Source organism: Saccopteryx bilineata, chromosome 4, assembly GCF_036850765.1.
Source record: "Saccopteryx bilineata isolate mSacBil1 chromosome 4, mSacBil1_pri_phased_curated, whole genome shotgun sequence".
NCBI lineage: Eukaryota > Metazoa > Chordata > Mammalia > Chiroptera > Emballonuridae > Saccopteryx > Saccopteryx bilineata.
This window is the reverse complement of record NC_089493.1, coordinates 276,813,299-276,835,082: the sequence shown is the minus strand read 5'-3', so window position 1 is coordinate 276,835,082 and position 21,784 is coordinate 276,813,299. Positions and strand designations below refer to the sequence as shown.

The following is a 21,784-nucleotide window of genomic DNA, read 5'->3' as shown; positions in this document are numbered from 1 at the left end:
GTTTCAGACCTGCCTCGTCCCAGCTTTGTAATATTGGTCTTAGTCTGTAGATCACAACGGCTGTTGGGGGTTAAATGAGATAAACTTCATAAAACTTCTTATAAAATTACCACCTTGAAGATTGTCTTTCAAGCCCTGGCCAGATAGCTCAATAGAGCGTCATCCCAATACACAGAGGCTGCCGGTTTGATCCCTGGTCAGGGCACGTACAGGAACAGATTGATGTTTCTCCCTGTCCCTCCCTCCCCCACCCACTTTTTCCTCTGTCTCTTAAAATTAATAATTTTTTAAAAAGAATTTCTTTAAAAATGATGGTTATATTTCTTACTCCTTTGTAGGTGCAGGAACAGTTAATTTAGAATAAAGGTCTTGGCATCAGAAGTAGTAGCAGAGCATCTGAGGGCATTTTTGAGAAGCGTGATAAGCTTGCTGTGGCTTTTTGTTCCTGCAGAGGTTTAGACTACCAGTGATGGGCTTAAATTGCTTCAGAAGGAATTTCAGTTGACAAGAAGCATGTCATGTGTTGTGTAATCCCATTCTCGAGAGACGCTGGAGAAGGACAGATAACTATCTTTCTGGAACAGCACGGGTTTAGTGCACACCAGCCTTGGCACCAGGGACAAAGGAAAGACTTCACCTAGTTCCCATGTATGTTTATGGTGAAGAGAATACTGACTTTGTGGATCTAAAAATGTATTGCCTTTCTCTGTCCCACAGAAGGATCATGTCAAATAAACATTCATAGTGCTTTCTTTTAAAGAGAAAATATGCCTCTTTTAGAGAACACTTAGTTGTTCATCTAAAATGAGTGACTTCTGGGCCAGCTAGCTCAACTTGCTGGATCGTCGTCCCAGTACACCAAGGTTGCAGCTTCAGTCCCCAGTCAGGGCACATACAAAGCCAACCAAAGGATGCATAAATAAGTGGAACAACAGAGCAATCATTTTCTCTTTCTCTCTCTCTCTTGCTTTCCGTCTCTCCCTTCCTCTCTCTCTAAAATCAATTTAAAAAAAAAATTTTAATGAATGACTCTTGGTCATTAATGTAGGACTTCTTTAGAAGTCTAGAGTATTATTAAAAGTTTTCCTGTTGCACTTTCTTCTGCTTTAATTCATTCACTCAGCCATGCAACAAGTATTTATTGAGAACTAATATTCCAGGCACTGTGCTAGATCTTGGTTATAAAAACATGAACAGAACAGGTCCCCAAAGGAAGAGAATTCAGTGTACTGCCCTTACAACCTCTAATGGGCTTTATAGAAGCTCTTTGCAAAGGAACATACTCTGAGTCATTTTAAAGAATTATATATTTTTAGCTACAGTTACAGATAGATATATGTTTGGGGTGTATGAAAACAGGCTTGGCTCCACCTTTGCCTGGAATTGTATCCCTAGAGGTTTCTGTCAAGCTGCATCCCTTTAGTCTGGTGCCGTGTTTTTCAACCCCCAGTCCAAGGACGGGTTCGCCAGAAATTTTGTACCGGTCCACAAGTGTTAACCAGCCTGATGTTGTATGAAGATTATAGACCCAGTGATCTTAGTCACATTTGCTTATGCTCAGGGTGATTTCTGCCTTAGCAGTCCCTAAAATAATTCTGTTTTCACTGGTCCCCAAGTATAAAAAGGTTGAAGCCACTGGTCTAGGGACAGCAGTCTGTGATCTGCAGAAGAGGAGCCCATTGTTGATAGCTCATGTGAAATTAAGCTTGGGCTGGTCGCTGTTTGAATGTTACGAAATAGAAGCTCTCGGTGTCTCTGCTTTTAATACAGAGGAAGAGATTTTTCCTTAGAACAATCATGGCGATGTTAACTCTCTCGGCCGACTAGCAGCACGGAGGAAAAGTGCTGCTCAGGTCTGAACTGGCGAGGCCGAAAGCTGCAATGACAGTACATGCCCCTATTACAAAGAGCACTGCTTTGCCAGGAAGAACCGGACACAGCAAAAAGCACGGCACAAAAGAACTTTGGTAGTGCCGTGCCTCTGTTTGTATCCAGAAAGGCTAGTAGCATGTTTATTCAGCATGGTGCCTCTGCTGAGATAAGACCCGCTTCCTTCAGATGCCCTGCGCTGCCGTTTGTTTAGCTGCAGAACTTAATGAGTAATGAATGTGCTTGTCTGGCTGATAGAAAGTGTTTTCACAGACTGCGGCTGTGTTTATAGGGAGCCGGAGAGAGACCACAGGCAGCAATTTGTCGTCTTAGGTATCAGCAAAGTCTTCTCTTTTAACGACTAGAGGATTTATTTTTAACTGCTTGACTCAGGGTTTGTCAGATGATTCGGACCATCAAACTGCAGATTGAAGTGCCCAGCGCGGGGGAAGCCAGAATGGCAAGGGAAGGGGGCTGGCTAGGAAAAGGGGTGGGATTTCAGCATCACCGTGCCTCCGCAGCTCTGCCTCCCAATGTGGGAGAGTTTAGGGCTTCCAGCAGCATGAGTGTCTGTGCAGGTCAGGCTGGGATCTGGATCTAAAGGCTGATTGATGGGTGCCTTCAGCTGCTTTAAAGACATAATTGCCCACTGGTGATTGGAGTATTGTGAGGACGCGCCCAGGACCCAGGGACCAGAGTTTTTTGAGCGCCAGCCTCTCCTGTTCGGCAAATTGAGCTCTTCTGCTTGATGCTGCCTGTCTCCGGAAGCCTCTCACCATGATCGATAGCTCCAAGAAGCAGCAACAGGGATTCCCAGAGATTTTAACTGCGGGGGATTTGGAGCCATTAAAAGAAAAGGAATGCCTTGAGGGAAGCAACCAGAAAAGTCTCAAGGAAGGTCAGTGTTTCTATGGACAGGGCCAAAACTGCCAAATCCCCATTCCCGTGAACCAGGCTGAACGTGTCTGTCTGATTACCATGCCCTGTGTCTCTCTCTTCCTTGCTGTACCTTACGCGGTCTAAGTTCTTTGAAATGAAAGCTAAATACTGTTCTTGGTAATGCTCTCTAAACATTCATTAACTGATGGAACTCTAGGGATTCTGCAATAATGAATACAGTGAGGGGACTTAAGAAGCCGGTCCTAATTTCACTAAAATCCTTCCAGGTTCATTTTGTATGTTTTCTCATGGGTTGTTTTGTGTGTGTGTGGGGGGGGGGGGTTGTCCCCCTCCCCCCTTAGGAGAGGCCATTTCCTTTTCAATATTATTCAGGAACTGCTTCTTTTAGGTTTACACATAATTCCAGGAAAATTCATTTCTTCCAATTAACGAGTTTATGGATTTTATTGTTTAAAACGAAGGAGGTAGCTAGCTCTTTCTTAATTATATCTTTAAATCATTGGTTTAATTGGTTATAATGCATACTGCATTGTTTTGTTTTAATGCACATTGCATAGTTTTGTGGTTTTGTAATGAAACAAAGAATAAGTTTGAGGATACTGGTAATTGTTGTGGTGGCCACTGCGCAGGCACCTCAGGATTAGTTTAGGGACTGGAGGAAGGCAGGGCAGTGCTGTCCTGTGTCCTGGCAGACTGAGTGTGACAAGTCCAGTGCACTGCGTGCTTTGCTGGAGCCGCTGGAGATCAGGGCTGTGGTGTAAGAGATTCAGAATCCAGAGAGAATAAGTTTTTCCTAAATTTGAGATATGAAGATCACCTCTCTCAATACTTGTTTAATTTGATTTGCTAGTGTTCTTCGGAAGGAAAAACCCCACAGTAACCTTTTTCATTTTATCTGCTTTCAGTTCCTGCCATGAGCTACCCCCTCACCTCTCCGTTCGCTCTTGCTCATCTTATAGAGAACCAGAGAGTAAATGTATACTTACCCACCTAAGTAGCAATTTGAGCTTTTTCCAAAAGGATATTCTTCCTTTTTTTTTCTCATTTAGAATATGAGCATGACCGATTAATACAGACTTAAAAGATAATAAGAAACAATAGTTGTACTTGCTGAAGTTGAACTACTTTTGGGTATAGATAGGAAAAAATATCTAGATGGAAGCTAATGACACACAATGAGGTATAAATAGCTGTTGCCAGGAACCAAACAATGGGCCGCCTCTGCATGGGCACAGCAAGCCTTATGGAAGGTTGTTATAGAATCTATACTGGTGGAGATTGTAGGACACATTCTGGAGACTCACTAAGGGGGACTTAAAATTTTCTCAATTATTCACTTAAAAAAAAAGTTAACAATTATCCATGCACCATTTAATTCAAGTTCCAGTGTTAAGCTACTATTACTACCTTAAATTTAAAACAATTTTAGTGCTACTTTAAAAACTGAGAAAGTAGAGGAAAATGAAATAGGAAAATAAAGATATCACAACAGCAGAATCTGATGAGCATATAAAGCAAGGATTAAAAATATAAAAACAAGGTATGGAGGAATTATCTACAGAACAGCCAAGTAGAGTTGAGATGATTACATAATGTGTAGATTGTTTCCCTAACAAGTGGGACCATGCTTTCCATTTATACATGTGTGATAGTATAAGGTCAAAGAGCAAGAGCATGGACTCTCAAATGAGATATATCCTTGGGGTCAAATCGCAGGCATACCATTTTCTAGCTTTGTGACCCTGGACAAGTTTTGTACTATGAGGAGAAACCATAAGTACTTCATAGCGCTTTTGTGAGATGCCTGGTATAATGCTAGCTTATCATCCCTCTTCTTGTTTTTTTAAACCCTTTGTTATTTTTTTCTTATTTAAAATTAAATTTTGGGGATCCTATACATTAGAAAATATAGAAGGATTCTATATTTTACTGTCATGTGAATTTATGGATATAAAGAGATAAAGGGAGAGAACTCTCATATTTTAAAACACTCCACAGAAATTATAGGGTGATAAAATTTATCTCTCTCACTACAGTTGCACTGAATTGGGTTTTGCTTTATATCTCAACAGACTACAGTCTCATTTTCCTATACAGCTAGCACTAAGGGCAAAACAGTGTGGAGGATCTGAGGGTGATCTGTTACGGAAAGAAGGTTAGACCCCGTTTAATAAGAACAGAAAAAATCAGGGAAATTTTGTACAAAGCTACTTTCTTACTTGAAGTAGTATGAAAATACCTTGGTTCCTATGCAACATTGAATTCATGGAATTCAGTGTGTCACCATCACTGCCCACAGATGAACACTAGTGGTCAGCTTATCAGACTTGTAGGATAAAAACAAGGGACAAGCCACTGCAGAACTTCATCTGCTTTTAAATAGGGGTCAGATGTCAGTGGTATTAATCCACACAAGTTGGCAGCAGTTGTTTAAACACTAACTTATGCTGTTTTGTCAAAAGAGACAAGTATGTAAGTGATTGTTAGTAATGTCTAATGGTTTATGCCTCTTGTTAAGGAACACAAAATAGTTACTGTATTTCACACCAACAGTGTTTGCTTTTCCGTTCATTTTTGGCAAAGTTGGTTTTTGTTTGTTTTTCTGAAAGAACAACCTTGGATTATTTTTAATGTCTGGCTCAAAAGTTTCTATGTAATGAAGGAAGGATAAATTTGGGTTCGTTTAATTCTAATCAGACAGAGCTTGGTCTTACTGGTGGTTCTGACATGTATCTACTGTAGGGGTTGAAAGTCCACTCTGCTTTGCATATAGTTGGCCTCGTTCTTGCTTACATTGGGGTATTCTGGAATTTTTATTATTGTTAAGAGTACCAGTTAGCTGAAATTATTATTGGGGGGGGGACAGACTTTGTAAGCAAACAGTCATAGGTTTTAAGAGTTTATGTGACACCTTAACAAGAAAATTTAGTAATACCTATAGAAATGTTTGTGTCCACTGCCTATCAGTAGTTGTTATCTCATACCAGAGAACTATTTGCATAACAAAACATGACACCTCACAGTTTTGTTAATGGTTGTGTAAACTTTTTGATAAATACCAACCTGTTTGGTATGTAGTTGGTGAATTTAATTATTTTTTACTTTAGGTGATAATAGCGATAAATGTCATAAATTCTGATCAAATTCAAAATAGGAAATTTACCTTAGACTGAATTCTTTTATCAGAGCAGCAATAAGGAATAAGGATATTATTGGTCACCAAATTGACAACTTAAGAATTAAAAGTTATTAATTTTGAGGGTTAATTAAATAAATTGAGATGATTTAATATGAGACATTATTAAAGTAGTAAATCATAATGCCAATGCTACCAGTTAGTGATAGCTCATACTTATCAAGACAAAATGGTAGCAAATGAATGTAAAGAAGAATTGATGTTCAGTGTAGTACAAAGCTCCCTAATGGTAAAAATGATATACCACAGAAAGAAAACTGGGTTTTGCATTAATTACCTGAACTAAACTAACTGCTCTAACAAACAACCTCCAGACGCAGTTTTTTAAACCAATCAAAGTGATTGCTGAAAACGGAGTCCAAGATGGACTGGATAAGCTATCTTAGTCAGTTGCCTCCAGGAAGTGACTTGGGAATCTGAGCCTCTTTCATTGTGTGGCTCAATCATGGGGGAGAAGGGAGAAGTTACAGATTTGTGGAACCACATGCCAGTCTGGCACAGGCTAGTAAATAACAGTTGAGATAAAGAATGTGACAGTCCATGGTACATTGCGTAGTAGACAGTGTAGTAGATTAATGTGATTTACTGGGGACATGCCTATCGTAGATCTATTTATGAAAAAGATACATCTTCGTCTGTCATATTCTGAGTAATCTAGCCTGGAGAAATAGATTAATTAAATACCTTCCTATATTGAAGTACCAAAACTTTTTTAAGTGATGGAAGTTATACATACTCTACCTGTGCTGTTCTGGAGCCCCATATGGCTAAATTTAAATTTAAAATAATTTGGCTGTTTATATTTAAAATGAAATATAATTTTCAGAAATTCAGCCATGTTCAATTTACACGAGCCAGATTTCAGCTACTCAGTAGCCATATGTGGTTAGTGGCTACTGTATTAAACAGTGTAGATCAGTGATCCCCAACCCCCGGGCCGTGGACTGGTACTGGTCCATGGGCCATTTGGTACTGATCCGCCGAGAAAGAATAAATAACTTACATTATTTCCGTTTTTACTTATATTTAAGTCTGAACGATGTTTTATTTTTTAAAAATGACCAAATTCCCTCTGTTACATCCGTCTAAGACTCACTCTTGACGCTTGTCTCGATCACGTGATACATTTATCCGTCCCACCCTAAAGGCCAGTCCGTGAAAATATTTTCTGACATTAAACCAGTCTGTGGCCCAAAAATGTTGGGGACCACTGGTGTATATTATAAAGCATTTCCATCTCTGCAGCAAGTTCTGTTGGACAGCACTGCTCCACACTTCCCTCCTCCATGCCTTTGCTCAGTGTTCCTCTCACCCCAGCTTTTCAGGTCCATGGTCTCTTTCAATCTAATCCCCATGCCATATCCTAAAGAAGTTCACTTGATCCTATCAGCTAAAAATAATGTCTCTGTCCTGTATATTCCTGATATCTTGATCTGCATCTCTTTAAGGCATTTCACCTTTTGCCATTTTGATATATAGCTGTACTATCTTCATTATTACAATAGATCATAGTATTTCTTGAAAATAGAAGCATTGTTTGAATCATTTTAATACCTTACCCCCCAGTGTCCTGCATCTCATAGACACATTATTATTACAAGTATCTAGAGATTATTATACCCCACCCTGCCTTCTTACACAGGATATAATTTGAACTCTTACCTTCAGATATAATTTATAATTCAATTACAAATTAGTGGCTGGCCCAAAGTGTAATGTAACATTGCCTTAAACTGTTGAAGTGTATAAAATAGTTTATCCGTGCTCAGAATAATCCCCAGATCATTACTAGATTACTAGAATGATTATTATTGTTTGATTTTTGTCTTCTTCCACCTCGGGCTGTGCTCCTTTTTGATGTGGTGCTACTCATCTTCTTTAAAGTAAGCAACAAGTTAACAAAATTAAATAGTGGAATCCTGATTCTGTTGTTGATTCAACTACAGTGTATTGAGCTATAGTGGGAGAAACAGGCAAGTAGTTGAAGTAAAGCCTACTACAAAGCCTCTATAAGTAAAACACATGAACTTTGCAACATCTATTTTGATTGCTCTGGAATTCCTTCTTTGTTTTTTGCCAGTGTTCTACTAACTGAACGTGATGTACAAGTGAGGTATCACTAAATGTTTTTAAAAAAGACATTTGAAAAATAAGGTATGATCCTTATAAGAAATTTAAATATCATATAGGTGTGATGGAAAAGATAAAAGATTCCTCTTCCCAGACGTGATTCATTGTGATCACATGCTACTTTTGAGATGACATTATATAATTTAGTTTTTTATTAGAAATAAGTTCATTTGGCAGAAATTTGAGTGCTTCTACACAGCAGCATGGCAGAAGTAGTAAACCTGTAAGCCACAGCATTCAGGGAGCTCTCAACCTAAAAATCATGAAACTAAATGATAATATGCAGTTAAAATATGCACACACATATATAAAAGAGAAACAGAAGAAACCATGTATACTTTGGTCCAAAAGAGTGGGAATGACAAGCTGTGAGGGCCAGGCCTGTCTCTTGTGTGCCAGACCTGTATGGTCACCTACAGCCCTGATGTCTCCAGGAGCCCCTTACTACTTCTATTAAAACATACTCCTCACAGTTTCCTGTCTCAGTTAATGGCACCTCTGTCTACCCATTGGCTTACACCAGGAAGCTAAATGAGAGTGTTTCTTGACCTCCTCATTATCACCAAACCTATTACCAAATCTGTCAGTTCTGCCTCAAAAGTAATTTCATAAATTTCACCATGGGTACCCATTCTCATACAGTCTCTGTAGAAATCTTTACTCAAGTAGAGACAGCCAGCAGCTGACCTCTACCTACCCACCCTGGTCCCCTTTACTGAGTGAGGCCCTGCCGCTCTCCCAGAACCATGTGGTACTTCTCTCTCCTCCCCCCACTGCTGTTCTCTCCCAGAATGCCTCTTCCCGCCCACACCACCCCCACCCCATTGGCCTGAACAACTACAACTCCTTCCCCCTGCACCATCATGCACTGTTGCTATGGTATTAGGATAGCACACAAGTTATTACAGTTCAGGGATCTCTTTATATATATTTTGGTTGGTGGGCACATTGACGTGTAGGTATGTATATGAATGTATATATGTCTACATGTACACAAGCGTGCACGTGTGTGTGTGTGTGTGTGTGTGTGTGTGTCCCACTCCTGAATCCACAAAATAGGAAGAAGGACCGAAATACTGAGCCAGGATGAAGTGAAAATTTGGAGGTAAAAAACATCCTATTATTTTTCTTTTTCATTGTTAATTGTTCTTTTCTTCAGGGAGCCTCCCTTAGGAATTTACATTAAGCCATTTCAGAATCTTTTTGCACTGCATACATTTCCCCATTTCAGAGGAATTAGGAAAAAGCTTTAACTCGTAAATTCCTCTCCCTATAGAGGCACACTGGAATTCTAGTACTGTAGACTTCCTGATTGCCCCCCAAAATAAGGAAAATAAACCTTATCTTCTTTTAGAATCATATATAGTAAAAAAAAAATCTAGAAGTTCGGGTGCAGAACCAGCATGTTCTTACAGATTAAAAACTATGAAAAAAACAAATTGTTGTTTTCAGCTCCTTACATTGCTGGTGATCAGGCAAGTGGATGATTTTGCTTTTGAAGTGTTCTTTATTTGTGTTATACTTTCATTTATTCCACTGTGTACTTTATGTGTACTACTTTTTAACCAAATGAGATTTTTTAAAGTTCATACATGTATACTATCTTTCTGTGTGTCTGCCACAGGGTAATGTTATCTCTCTGTTCTGCACCAGGCCCCTGGCTTGACATCACGTTGTCATACCACGGGAAGCATACTTTAAATTCATCCAACTTTTGACAAAAAGGAGAAGGGAATTTGTGTGAAGGTATGATCAGTTTAAAGAAAAATGCCCCATTTTTAGCAGTCTGTTTCTATGGTAACAGAGCAGGAACCAATCAGAGTTATCAAAGTGCCTGTAAATTTCCAAGACACTATGTTGAAAACATTGTCTTCCTGACCTCATGCTGCAGATTAATGCAGAAAGCCTACGGTGTGTTAGCCCGGAGTGTTAGCATTTTAGTTTTTACTTCATTTTTGCTCTTTAATTCCTAATAGAGTAAATCCTGCACTCAAGACTGTGACCTCCTTCACAGCAAGGGAGGCGGGTGGTTTAGGATTCCACAGTTTGTACCACCTTCCTCTCCCCCACACTCCCCACCCCAGTGGGCTTCATAAGGAGGTAGACTTCCTGACATTAGGATGAAAGGCAGTATTTTCTATGTAGTCTAAGGCCTTTTTCCAACATTAATTTGTGTAAATTTTTTGTTTAACTTAATGTTCTCTCTCTCTTTTTTAAATGACAAATAATCGTAGTATTGAAATTTCAGATGAAAATGCTGTTTGCTGTCCGCCGTGTGTCGGGGTTAGATTGACGTGCACACTGTAACTCTGGCGTGTGCTTCAGACAGGAAGTGGGGATGGAAGTTTGCTTAATCAGTGCAGATAGCCAGGCTCTTAACAGGACAAACCACCATTTTATTTTTGGCCTCTTTGCTTTCCATTTTTAAAATTACTTGAGGAACCTTATTTTTTAATTAGCAGATTAGACCCCTGAAAATACAACCAAAGGTCTGTAATCTTTGGTTGCTAATTTTTATCACCTATGAGAGTGCTTAAGTTTTTTTCTCTCCTTTAATGCAGAGTGAATTTCACATGAATTATAAGTGGAGATGAAAGAAATTAGTATCTACAGTTTTTCCTTTGTTTACCCTTCACAACGACATAGATTTTATCTTCTGGTCTACCAGAATCTGAGCCTCAGATTCATACAACAAAACAAAACAGCGTTGATTCCAGCCTGTGATCATCGCTTGCCCATGGAAAATCCTTTTGGTGATTTATTCTTAAATTTGGCATAGTATTTTCTTCCCTTAGAAATAATAACTCAGTTATATACTTTAAATATACCATGCAAAATTGAATGAAACATGTTTATTAAAAGTTCTATATGGTGAGCATTGTAGACAGTGTTAGAAGTTATGATGAGGTCTAGAAGGGGAAACAAGCCAGAAAAACCCCCAACAAAAGCTAGAATTCAGTATGACCAGGAATATAGTTGTTTTTGTAGTTATCAAGTCATTAAAAGACGAAGCCACCATTTGTGGTTAATGGAATTACGGTGGTAGAGGGAGGGTGGGTGGGGAAAAAGGAAATCTAATTATTATGTAATTAGTTTCTTAAAGTCTATTCTAGTAATTGATTTCTTTTAATTGAAGTAAAATTCACATAACATAAAATTAACCATTTTCAAATAACTCAGAGACATCTAGTATATTCACAGTGTTATGCAACCACACATCTGTCTAGTTCCAAAACATTTTCATCACCCTAAAAGAAAACCCTGTAGCCATTAAGCATTCATTCTGATGCCCCTTTCCCCCCAGTTCCTGGCAACCAACAATCTGAGCCATCTGTGAGTTTACCAATTCTGGATATTTTACATATCTGGAATCATATAATATGTGATTTTTTTGTGTGTCTGGTTTTTTCCACTTAGTATAATGTTTTTCAGGTTCATCCATGTGTTGGCATGTATCAGTATTTTATTTCTTTTTATGGCTGAATAACATTTAATTGCATGGATGGCCCACATTTGTTTAACCATGCGTCTGTTGATCTATTCTCACCTTTTGGAATGTTCCCACCTTTAGCTATTGTGAATAGTGCTGCTTTGAGCATGTGTGTACATGTAGGTGTTTGGGCATCGGTTTTCAATTCACCTAGAAGTGGAATTGCTGGGCTGCAACTGCTCTTAACTAAAAATTTTACATATTGAGCTTTAGAAAGAACTGCCAAATGTTCTAATTTTGTATATTGTGGTCTTCTCTTTTAAAAGTGATACAGTTCAGAGCTAATAAGTGACTTGCTAGTTTCCTAACCGACTTCTCTCCCCCAAACTGTCGTCATTATTAGTTGGAGCCTTTCTTTTTTTAATTTGATTTTTAAGAAAGGAAGGGAAAGAGAAACATTGATTTATTGTTCTACTTATTTATGCATTCATTAGTTGATTATTGTATGTGCCCTGACTGGGGTTGGAACCTGCAACCTTGGCGTATTATGACGACACTAACCAATTGAGCCCCCCGGCCAGGAACAGTTGGAGCTTTTCTGTAATAAGTAACCATGTTTCCTTTCAACTTTCTTTTCGCAGTCTCAGTGATATTTTAAACCTTCTTCACTGGCCTCAAAACTAACTTTTCCTTCATTTCACTTTCAACAGATGACCCTTCTTCCTCCTTGTCTGAGAAAATAAAAGCCATTATTTAGGAAATCCCTGGACATCCCAGATCAAATCTATAACTCTTCTACAGCTATATGCAATCCACCCTGCCCTTCTCTTGTGATGGAGGAATTATCTCTTAGCAAAGGCTGTCCTTATGTGCTCTGTGCCCCTGCCCCTTCAGGAGACCTGCTGCCTGCCTCTTAGTCTCTTGTCCATTCTCATCCATATTCATTCATGCCTGTTCTTTCCCTTCCTTTCCCTTTCCTTTCTCTTCCTTCCCCTTCCCTCTCCCTTGCTCTTCACTGGTTAGAAACTTGCTCAAATATGTTCCAGTCTGAAGTTTCATACCCTCTCAAGCTTTTCACCCTCTTTCCTACCCTTCATAGGCAACATCTGGAAAGTATTTCCATTAATGTCATTCATACTCTTGCTCCTCCTTTGTTCCTTAATCTCCTCCAGTGTGACTTCCATTCATCACTCCAAAAAGTGACTCTGTGGATCGTAACCCCCTTGTAGAAACACTTGACGTGACCCCGCAGGCTCCTCCTCCCAGGCTGCCTCCTCTGACTTCTTTGTCGGATCTTCATCCCCTGGCAGACCTAAAAATGGGCTTTTAATTGTTAACTTTTCTAAGAACACACTCCAGGCTGCTTTTGCCTTTCATTTTTATATTCTCTACCTCGGCAAACCCCTCTGACTTCATACTACATAAGTGACAACTTCCAAATTTCAATCTCCTGCTAAGACCTACCTTCTGAAATCCGGGCCCCTAGAGCCAGCTGTCACTTTCACATCTTCACTTCCAGTTCAGACATGTCCAAGACGGAACTCTCTAGTGGCCAACTTGTGCTCTTCATTGAAGTAAATGGTCTACTTGGGCGCTTCAGTCAGAAACCCAGCAGTCACCTGTATTTCTTTCTCTTCCAAACACAACATCCAGTCCCTTACCACATACTGTTGGTTTCATTTGAAAGAAATCTCGCCCTGGCCGGTTGGCTCAGCGGTAGAGCGTCAGCCTAGCGTGCGGAGGACCCGGGTTCGATTCCCGGCCAGGGCACACAGGAGAAGCGCCCATTTGCTTCTCCACCCCTCCGCCGCGCTTTCCTCTCTGTCTCTCTCTTCCCCTCCCGCAGCCAAGGCTCCATTGGAGCAAAGATGGCCCGGGCACTGGGGATGGCTCTGTGGCCTCTGCCTCAGGCGCTAGAGTGGCTCTGGTCGCAACATGGCGACGCCCAGGATGGGCAGAGCATCGCCCCCTGGTGGGCAGAGCGTCGCCCCTGGTGGGCGTGCCGGGTGGATCCCGGTCGGGCGCATGCGGGAGTCTGTCTGACTGTCTCTCCCTGTTTCCAGCTTCAGAAAAGTCAAAAAAAAAAAAAAAGAAAGAAATCTCAAATCTAGCCATTATATCTCTCAGCTGTGTTGGAGTCTAAGGGAAACAATGAGAAGGCTTATTCTTAAGTTTTCTACCCTGGAATATCAGGAAAACTTCTACCAAATTTATAAATGTGTAATTTACAAAACAAAGCTTCATCTGAGTTTCTGACAACCAGTCAAAAACAGCCCCATCACCCTTACTGATCCCTTTGATATCTTTTGGTCTTCTACTGTTTATTATACCAAATTTTACTATTTTGGGGGGCATTATATTGCCAGGTCCAGGTAAGGTGAGATGAATTTAAAGTTACTTTATAACATGATGCACATTGTGGGAAAGGGATGAACAAAAGGGTACTCTCTTACCTTGTAAGTGGGAATATAGATTGGCACAACCACTTGGTTTGCAGAGTGCTCCTGTCAAAATTTTAAGTGTCAGCCCTGGCCAGTAGGCTCAGTGGTAGAGCGTCAGCCAGGCATGTGGATGTCCAGGGTTCAGTTCCCGGTAAAGGCACATAGGAGAAGCACCCGTCTGCTTCTCCACCCTTCCCCCTCTCCTTTCTCTCTATCTCTCTCTTCCTGTCCTGCAGCCAAGGCTCCATGGCCTTTGCCTCAGGCACTAGAATGGCTCCAGTTGCAATGGAGCAACAGCCCAGATGGGGAGAGCATCACCCCCTAGTGGGCATGCCAGGTGGATCCCAGTCGGGCGTGTGCAGGAGTCTGTATCTGCCTCCCTGCTTCTCACTTCAGAAAAATAAAAAAAAATGTAAGTGTCCCATTATTAGAAGTGCAGTGTATATATGTGTGTATATAATGAAAGGATGCCACAAAGGAACCAGGAGAATCACTGCAGCCTTGTTTATAACAGCAAAAAAGTCTCAAAACTTAATCATTATATTCATGTGTTGGATACAGCCATTAAATACACCCAGTAAGAATGAGCTAGACTTCATGTTGTTGTTTTATAAGCAAACTACAAATTACATGACTAGTGTCATCCCACCACATGTATTTCCTTTGCATATTTTATATTTAATATTGTCAGCATATTCACAAAACCTTCTCTGGAGCCCTAGAATTTAACAGCAGTTACCTTGTGTGGAGAAGGGCTGGAAGTCTAGGCTGGCATGAACCGACTTTCACTTTTCTTCTTAATGCCTTTTTTTTTTATTTGCATGTGTCACTGTTATTTTACAAATAATTAGAAAAAGTTTTTCTAAACATAGATTTTTAAATAAAGGCATTAGTGGTACATCTATCTAGTAGGGTATTTCTGAGTCCCAGACCCAAAAGTAAACCCTTCAGGATGTAACTTCTTACCTTTTAACTGCAAAATAAACCATACACAGCAGAGGACTATGAACATGTGAGTTTTTGTAGAACTATGGGTTTTTTTAAGAATCCTGTTGATAATGGGGGAGACTCTATATGTATAGAAGCAGAAGTATATGGGAAATCTCTGTATCTTCTCAACTTAGTTGTAAACCTAAAACTGCTCTAAAAAATAGTCTTTAAAAAAAGAAAAGAAAAATATCTTATCTTGGGTAAGTTACTAAGCCTCTCAAGCGTTGTTTTCCTCTTCAAATTTAAAAAAAAGAAAAAGAATACTTATGTTTGAAATTTTGACTACTAAATCTAAAGTCACTAAAAGCTTTGTCAACTGATTTAATTGTAAGTATTAATACTTTTTCCTTTTTAAAATAATTAAAAGCATTTATAACTTTGAGTCAGCATGAGATAAATCAGGCTTTCATAATAAATTATACAATTTTGCAAAAAGAAGTCTTTAAAAGTCTTATAGTTTTATATTTGAAAAAAGTGGTTATTTTCAGCAAGTATCTGAAATAATAGTAGTAATTGTAACAATAATAGTAGTTTAACATTTATTTATAAGGTAGAGGAAAAGTAGTTCATTATTCGCCCTTTCAATATACATTTTTAAGATACTGCCCTACTTGAACAAACGGATGCAACTGTAAACATTACTGCTGAGCTGCTGTTTGATGAAAACACTGAAACCAGGATTGAGTGGGGCCGCAGACTTCACTGTCCTGAGTTACCGAGGGGACGGTTAACCCCTCCTGTATCTAAGTTCAAAAGATAACATGAGCATGTGGGCTTTCCTAAATTGTCTTGTTTTTATGGGATCAAGCTCCTGGTTTAACACTATTTACACAATGCATAATCAATTTTTGCCAGCCAATCACTTTATTCTCTACTCAAACATCTGTCTGAAAATATTTTTTATCAAACCCTGAAATCAGGGTCTTTTTGCCTAGTACTGCCTTCAGAGTCAATACGTAGTCAGTTCCAAGAGTGTTCTTAGTTTTCCATCTTTGCTTTTACCTCTGGTTTACCCAGCGATCACCTGACTGCTCGTTTTCTTTGTTTTTTACACCCTCATGATTCTGCAATTTTTCTGTCCAGCGTCTTATTATTAAGTAATATACATTGGATCCTCTCACTAGCTTGCAGACAGCTGCTTATCTCTCCTCCCCCTTCAACCCACCCGTTTTCATATCCCATAACTAGCTATTTATAAAGAATTTCCAAGACCTTGGCTGCCTGCCATACTGCTTCCCAGAAAGTGTCATTTCTGCCTTGTTTTTATAATATACAGCCCTCAGATGTCCCCTACCACCCCCCTGCACCAAAACTGAGCTTTGTTTCGGCTTACTCAATTCATGCTAAATTGCTATATATTATTAAAATGCTGCATAATATGTTTTTTTCTTTAGCATGAAAAAGCACTTTAATTATGTCATATTAAGGAAACATTTCAAACATTCTACTTACAGAAATAAAAAAGAATAGACATCACGTTGGTTCACAAAGCAGCTGGAAATTTTGAAGTGGAATATAAGTATTATGTGAATGACAGTGTGGTATTTTAAGGTTTTTCATATTGGAAACTAACCCTAAAATTTTTGTTCTAAAGGCACTTAAAACCATTTAAGAAGCAGGAGAATGGAACTAAGAAAAGATAGTTTGAAATATCTGAACTATTTATAATGCTGAATAAGAAAGACATTTTATCTTTACCATTACATAAGCTACCTTTCATTTTTTTGGAATGGTAGTTAAAATCAAATTTTTCCTTTTCCTGTATATAAAAAGAGCAAGTTCCAAACACTTTTGTTGACACAATATTGTTTTTCTGTTCTAACAAGGAAAATACTAAGTAGAATTTTCAAAATTATATGCATTTCTCTTTGTTGGAATGTAATCACCTAGGAAAATTTTAACAATTAAAATTTTTTTCTCTAAATGCAGCGGATATAAAGTAGTATGTATGATTGTTTCCACACAAAGAAATGAATCTTCTTACTTTCTATGGACTACGTAGGAATAGGAAACATCCATCACTTTTATAATAGGTGCAGAGGTTTTTTTTAATAAGAAACAAAAGCCTTGGACTTAAGGCTAAAGATGTGATACATATATTTATATATGATAAGCAAGTGGCTTTAGAACAGTGGTTCTCAACCTGTGGGTCGCGACCCTGGCGGGGGTCGAACGACCAAAACACAGGGTCACCTAAATATTTACCGATGGCTTTAGGCGACTCCTGTGTTTTGGTCGTTCGACCCCCGCCGGGGTCGCAACCCACAGGTTGAGAACCGCTGTTCTAGAACCTCATCTCCTCCTAAGGATGAGGGCCCTTTGCATGCCTCTTGTGAGTTTTTTTTTGTTTTTTGTTTTTTACAGGGACAGAGAGAGTCAGAGAGAGGGATAGACAGGGACAGACAGACAGGAATGGAGAGAGATGAGAAGATCAATCTTCAGTTTTATGTTGTGACACCTTAGTTGTTCATTGATTGTTTTCTCATATGTGCCTTGACCGTGGACCTTCAGCAGACCGAGTGACCCCTTGGTCAAGCCAGCAACCTTGAGTCCAAGCTGGTGAGCTTTTTGCTCAAGCCAGATGAGCCCGCACTCAAGCTGGTGACCACGGGGTCTCGAACCTGGGTCCTCCACATCCCAGTCCGACACTCTATCTACTGTGCCACTGCCTGGTCAGGGGTGAGTTTTAGCATCAGGAATACAGAGCTATTGTAGAATTCTTAACTTGTGGAAACTGTCTTTGCATGGAGAAGACAGTACAGTGGTACCTTGAGATATGAGCAGACCAACATACCTTTTTAAGATACAAGCTGCGACTCAGTTCGTAATTTCGTTCGAGTTCCAAGCAAAATTTCGAGATACAGGTCGTGATTCGGGAAGCTGCCACTAGTTGGTGCATTGGCGCATGGGTCCAGTATCGGCAGCACAACACCAGCATCTCATTCTTTCTCACGTGTTACCCACAGAATCAAGTTGAATCTTGTGTGCTGTACTTGTTCTTGCATCATTTTTGTATTTTTTACTAACTTTTTTTGTGTGCTATCATGGGGCCAAAGAAAGTGAGTGTAAAGGATAGTGGTGAGAAGAAGAGAATGATGTCAATAGAAGTAAAGCAAGAAATAATAGAAAAACATGAGCGTGATGTACGAGTGATTGAACTGGCGAGGCTGTACGACCGCAATACATATACAATTTGTACCATCCTTAAACAAAAGGATGCCATCAAAAGTGCAAATCCAGTGAAAGGAACTACAATTCTGTCCCAATTAAGGACAAATATCCATGAGGAAATGGAGAAGCTTCTGCTGGTGTAGGTGAAAGAGAAAGAGCTGGCAGGAGATACAGTGACGGAGACTGTAATATGTGAAAAGACATGTATTATTTACAGCGACTTGAAGAAGAAAGAACCATCAACCTCAAAAGAAGCAGCAGAAGATACGTTTAAGGCAAGTCACGGCTGGTTTGAAAATTTCAAGAAGAGATCTGGCATCCACCCGGTTGTGAGGCATGGTGAAGCTGTGAGTGCTGACATTAAGGCAGCTGAGGAGTACATCGCACGTTTTGCTGCGCTTATCACAAAGGCTACAAGTGTTCAACTGTGACAACAGGATTGTTTTGGGGGGAAAAAATGCCCTGGAGGACTTTCATCACCGCAGAGAAGAAATTGCCAGGCCATAAACCCATGAAGGACCATCTGACCCTTGCATTGTGTGACTGTAAAGTAAAGCCACTGCTAGTGTATCATTCTGAAAATCCTCAATTTAAAACTCAAGATTCTTAAAGAAAAACCTCAGGTTATGTGGCACACCAATGCTAGGGCATGGGTTATGCGGCAGGTTTTTATTGAATGGTTAAATCTTATCTTTGGTCCTGCAGTGAAGAAATATCTTCAAGAAAATAAACTCCCGATGAAAGCATTACTAATCCTTGATAATGCTCTAGCCCACCCACCTGGTCTTGAAGATGACATTCTCGATGAGTTCAAATTCTTGAAAGTCCTCTACCTCCTACCCAACATGACTTTAGTCTTGCAACCTATGGATCAGCAGGTCATTTCCAGCTTTAAAAAGCTTTACACAAAGCACTTGTTCCACCGCTGCTCTGAGGTGACTGAGAATACAAATCTAACCCTTCAAGAGTTTTGGAAAGATCATTACAACATCGTGATATGTTTACGCATTATTGACTTGGCATGGCAAGAGGTTACAAGAAGAACCTTGAACTCGGCATGGAAAAAGTTATGGCCTGATGTTGTTGCAGACAGGGACTTGGAAGGATTCGAACTGGAGACCAAAACCGAAGTAGAAGTGTTGAAGGAGATTGTGTCCCTCGGAAAGTTGATGGGTCTGGAGGTAGATGAGGGTGTGTAAACAAGCTCGTTGAGGAGGAACATGAGGAGGAACTCTCAACTGAGGAGTTGAAGGAGCTACAGATGATGCAACATATGGAGCTTCTGCAAGAGATTAGTAATGAGGAGGAGGTAGAGTCCGAGGAAGTGATTTCTACAAGTGAAATTAAAGACATGCTGGCAATATGGGAGAAGCTTTCAAGTTTCACTGAAAAGAAACACCCAGAAAAAGTTTCAACAGGTCGTGCTTCAGCACTTTTTAATCACACTTGTTTGTCACATTTCCGTAACATTTTAAAAGGCAGGCAAAAGCAAATCTCTTTGGATAGATTTTTATTCAAAAGTCCTGCAAGTGAAAGTGGCAAAAGTGTAGCAAAAAAGGCAAAAACAGGTGATGATTAAATGAAAATATGTAATGTTAAGCTTAGGTTCAGTTTAAAGTTAAGAAAGTGCATTTTTTTTACAATTAAGTTTTTGTGGTTTCATTTTAAGTAAAGAAAGTGCAGTTATAGTTTTGTTTAAAGAAAATGCAGTTTTAGTTTACATTTAGGTTAAGAAAGTGCAGTTTTAGTTTCCGTGTCTACAGTGCCTGCATCCCTTCCTCCCTCCCTCCTCCTCCGCCATTCACCTCCATTAGCCACACTTGTCTGTCTCCAAGGTAAGAATACAGTACTTAACACTTTTTTCTTTTATTTTGTATATTTTGTTATGCATTGATAAAGTATACATGTGTGTTTCTCAATTAAAAACATGTCTTTTTACATAATTTAGGATGGTTTGGGGATGTTTCACCGGGCTGGAATGGATTAACTCTCTTTCAGTTATTTAAAATGGTAGAAATTTGTTTGATATACGAGTTGACTGACTTATGAGCTCGGTTACAGAACGAATTAAACTCGTATCTCAAGGTACCACTAGCTGTATAATGCGATATATACACTTTATGTGCCCTGCTTTTGGGGAGAAAATTAAACAAGTTTAAACCCAAACTTGTTAAACTTAAGGACTTAGGACCATAAGTTGCATTATTTTTGTTTAACGTTTTTCAAAGATAAATACATTTTCTGAAAATGTTCAAATGTGAGCAGTTATAACATGAACTCTATCTCAACTCTATTACTATGTCCTTGGTTTTCTGAAAGATGTAGCCGCTCACTCAGTGTTTTGAACTTTTTCTCCCTGAGAATTCGGTAGACTTACATATTTTCTTTTCTTATGTGTAATTATTGGCAACTAACTAATTGGGATGGACACTGTGTCAACCCAGTAGCACAGTTCATCAACTCAACTAGGCGCCACGGGAGAACGCTCTTGGGTTCAGTTTTCAGACCCGAGGCTGCTGCCCCGGAAATTGTCTGCGTAGGCAGCTGTACACCACTTCTACCCATTTGCCGCCACAGAAACGCCGTGCTGGACCGGTACTTAGTCTTCAGTTTTCAGAGCTGCAGCCTTGTCAACATATTCAGTGTCGGGTTTTCCAGAGATCAGCCCCGTACCAGTTCATTCATTGTTCTTAATCGAGTCAACAAAGTAAACTGACAAAATAGAAACAGACTCATAGGAATGGAGAACAGACCAACAGCTTTCAGAGGGGAGGGGCTGGGGGCTGGGTGAAAAAGGTAAAGGGATGAAACAAAGAAAAAACTCATAGACACCGACAACAGGAGGGTTATTACCAGAACGAAAGGAGGTGGGGGGAGGCAGGAGAGAGTAAAGTGGGGATCTGTGGGAATGGAAGGAGACTTGACTTGGGTGGTGAACACACAAACAATATACAGATAGTGTATTACACAGTTGTACACTTGAAACCTATATATTTCTATTACCCAGTCACCCCAATAAATTTTATTTAAAAAAATAAAAAACTATAACTGTGTGCAACAGGCTAAGTAGCATTCAGTGATCGGAGCCTTCTCTTCTTCCATACAGAGAGGCTATGTGAATGTGGAGGCTACAAAGAGGGGAAGATGGTCTCCAGGCTTAATTCGTAAGGGTCCCAGGGAAACTTGATAAAGCATCTTGATCCCACAACTGTGAAAGCCTCTGATCATTAAGAGAGTCTGGTCCTCTCCCTTCGCAGTCCTGGATAAGCACTACCGAAATCTGCCCAACTCTAGTTTTCCGGTGCTGTGGGACATTTAAACTGTTTACATAATTCGAGCCTTGTTCTTCCTGGGCTTTGACATTCTGAAAGATGCAAATATCAGTTGTCATTTATTATATAGTAATTTTTTTTCTTTACAAATGTGGTGAGTGTTTAGTACTAAAAGGAAGTTTGATATTTCCTAGAATTATGAGTCTGTACCTATTTGATTGGTATTCTTTTTTTTTTTTTTTTTTTTTTTTTGTATTTTTCTGAAGCTGGAAACGGGGAGGCAGTCAGACAGACTCCCGCATGCGCCGACCGGGATCCACCCGGCATGCCCACCAGGGGGCGATGCTCTGCCCATCCGGGGCGTCACTCTGTCGCGACCAGAGCC

General features: G+C 39.7%; 1 protein-coding gene across 8 annotated transcripts in view; it reads left to right on the top strand.

The window, feature by feature from the left end:
- Positions 1 to 21,784, top strand: part of MRTFB (myocardin related transcription factor B) — a 309,731-nt gene that overhangs the window by 229,682 nt on the left and 58,265 nt on the right. The window contains exon 1 of one of the 8 annotated variants that reach the window (XM_066274811.1): positions 2,041 to 2,767. The exons of the other annotated variants lie outside the window; for them this stretch is intronic. Within the exon in view, the coding sequence (XP_066130908.1) occupies positions 2,647 to 2,767 (121 nt within the window). The 5' untranslated portion in view covers positions 2,041 to 2,646. Of the gene's footprint in view, positions 1 to 2,040; positions 2,768 to 21,784 lie in introns of those variants that run through there. 8 annotated transcript variants of the gene reach the window in all.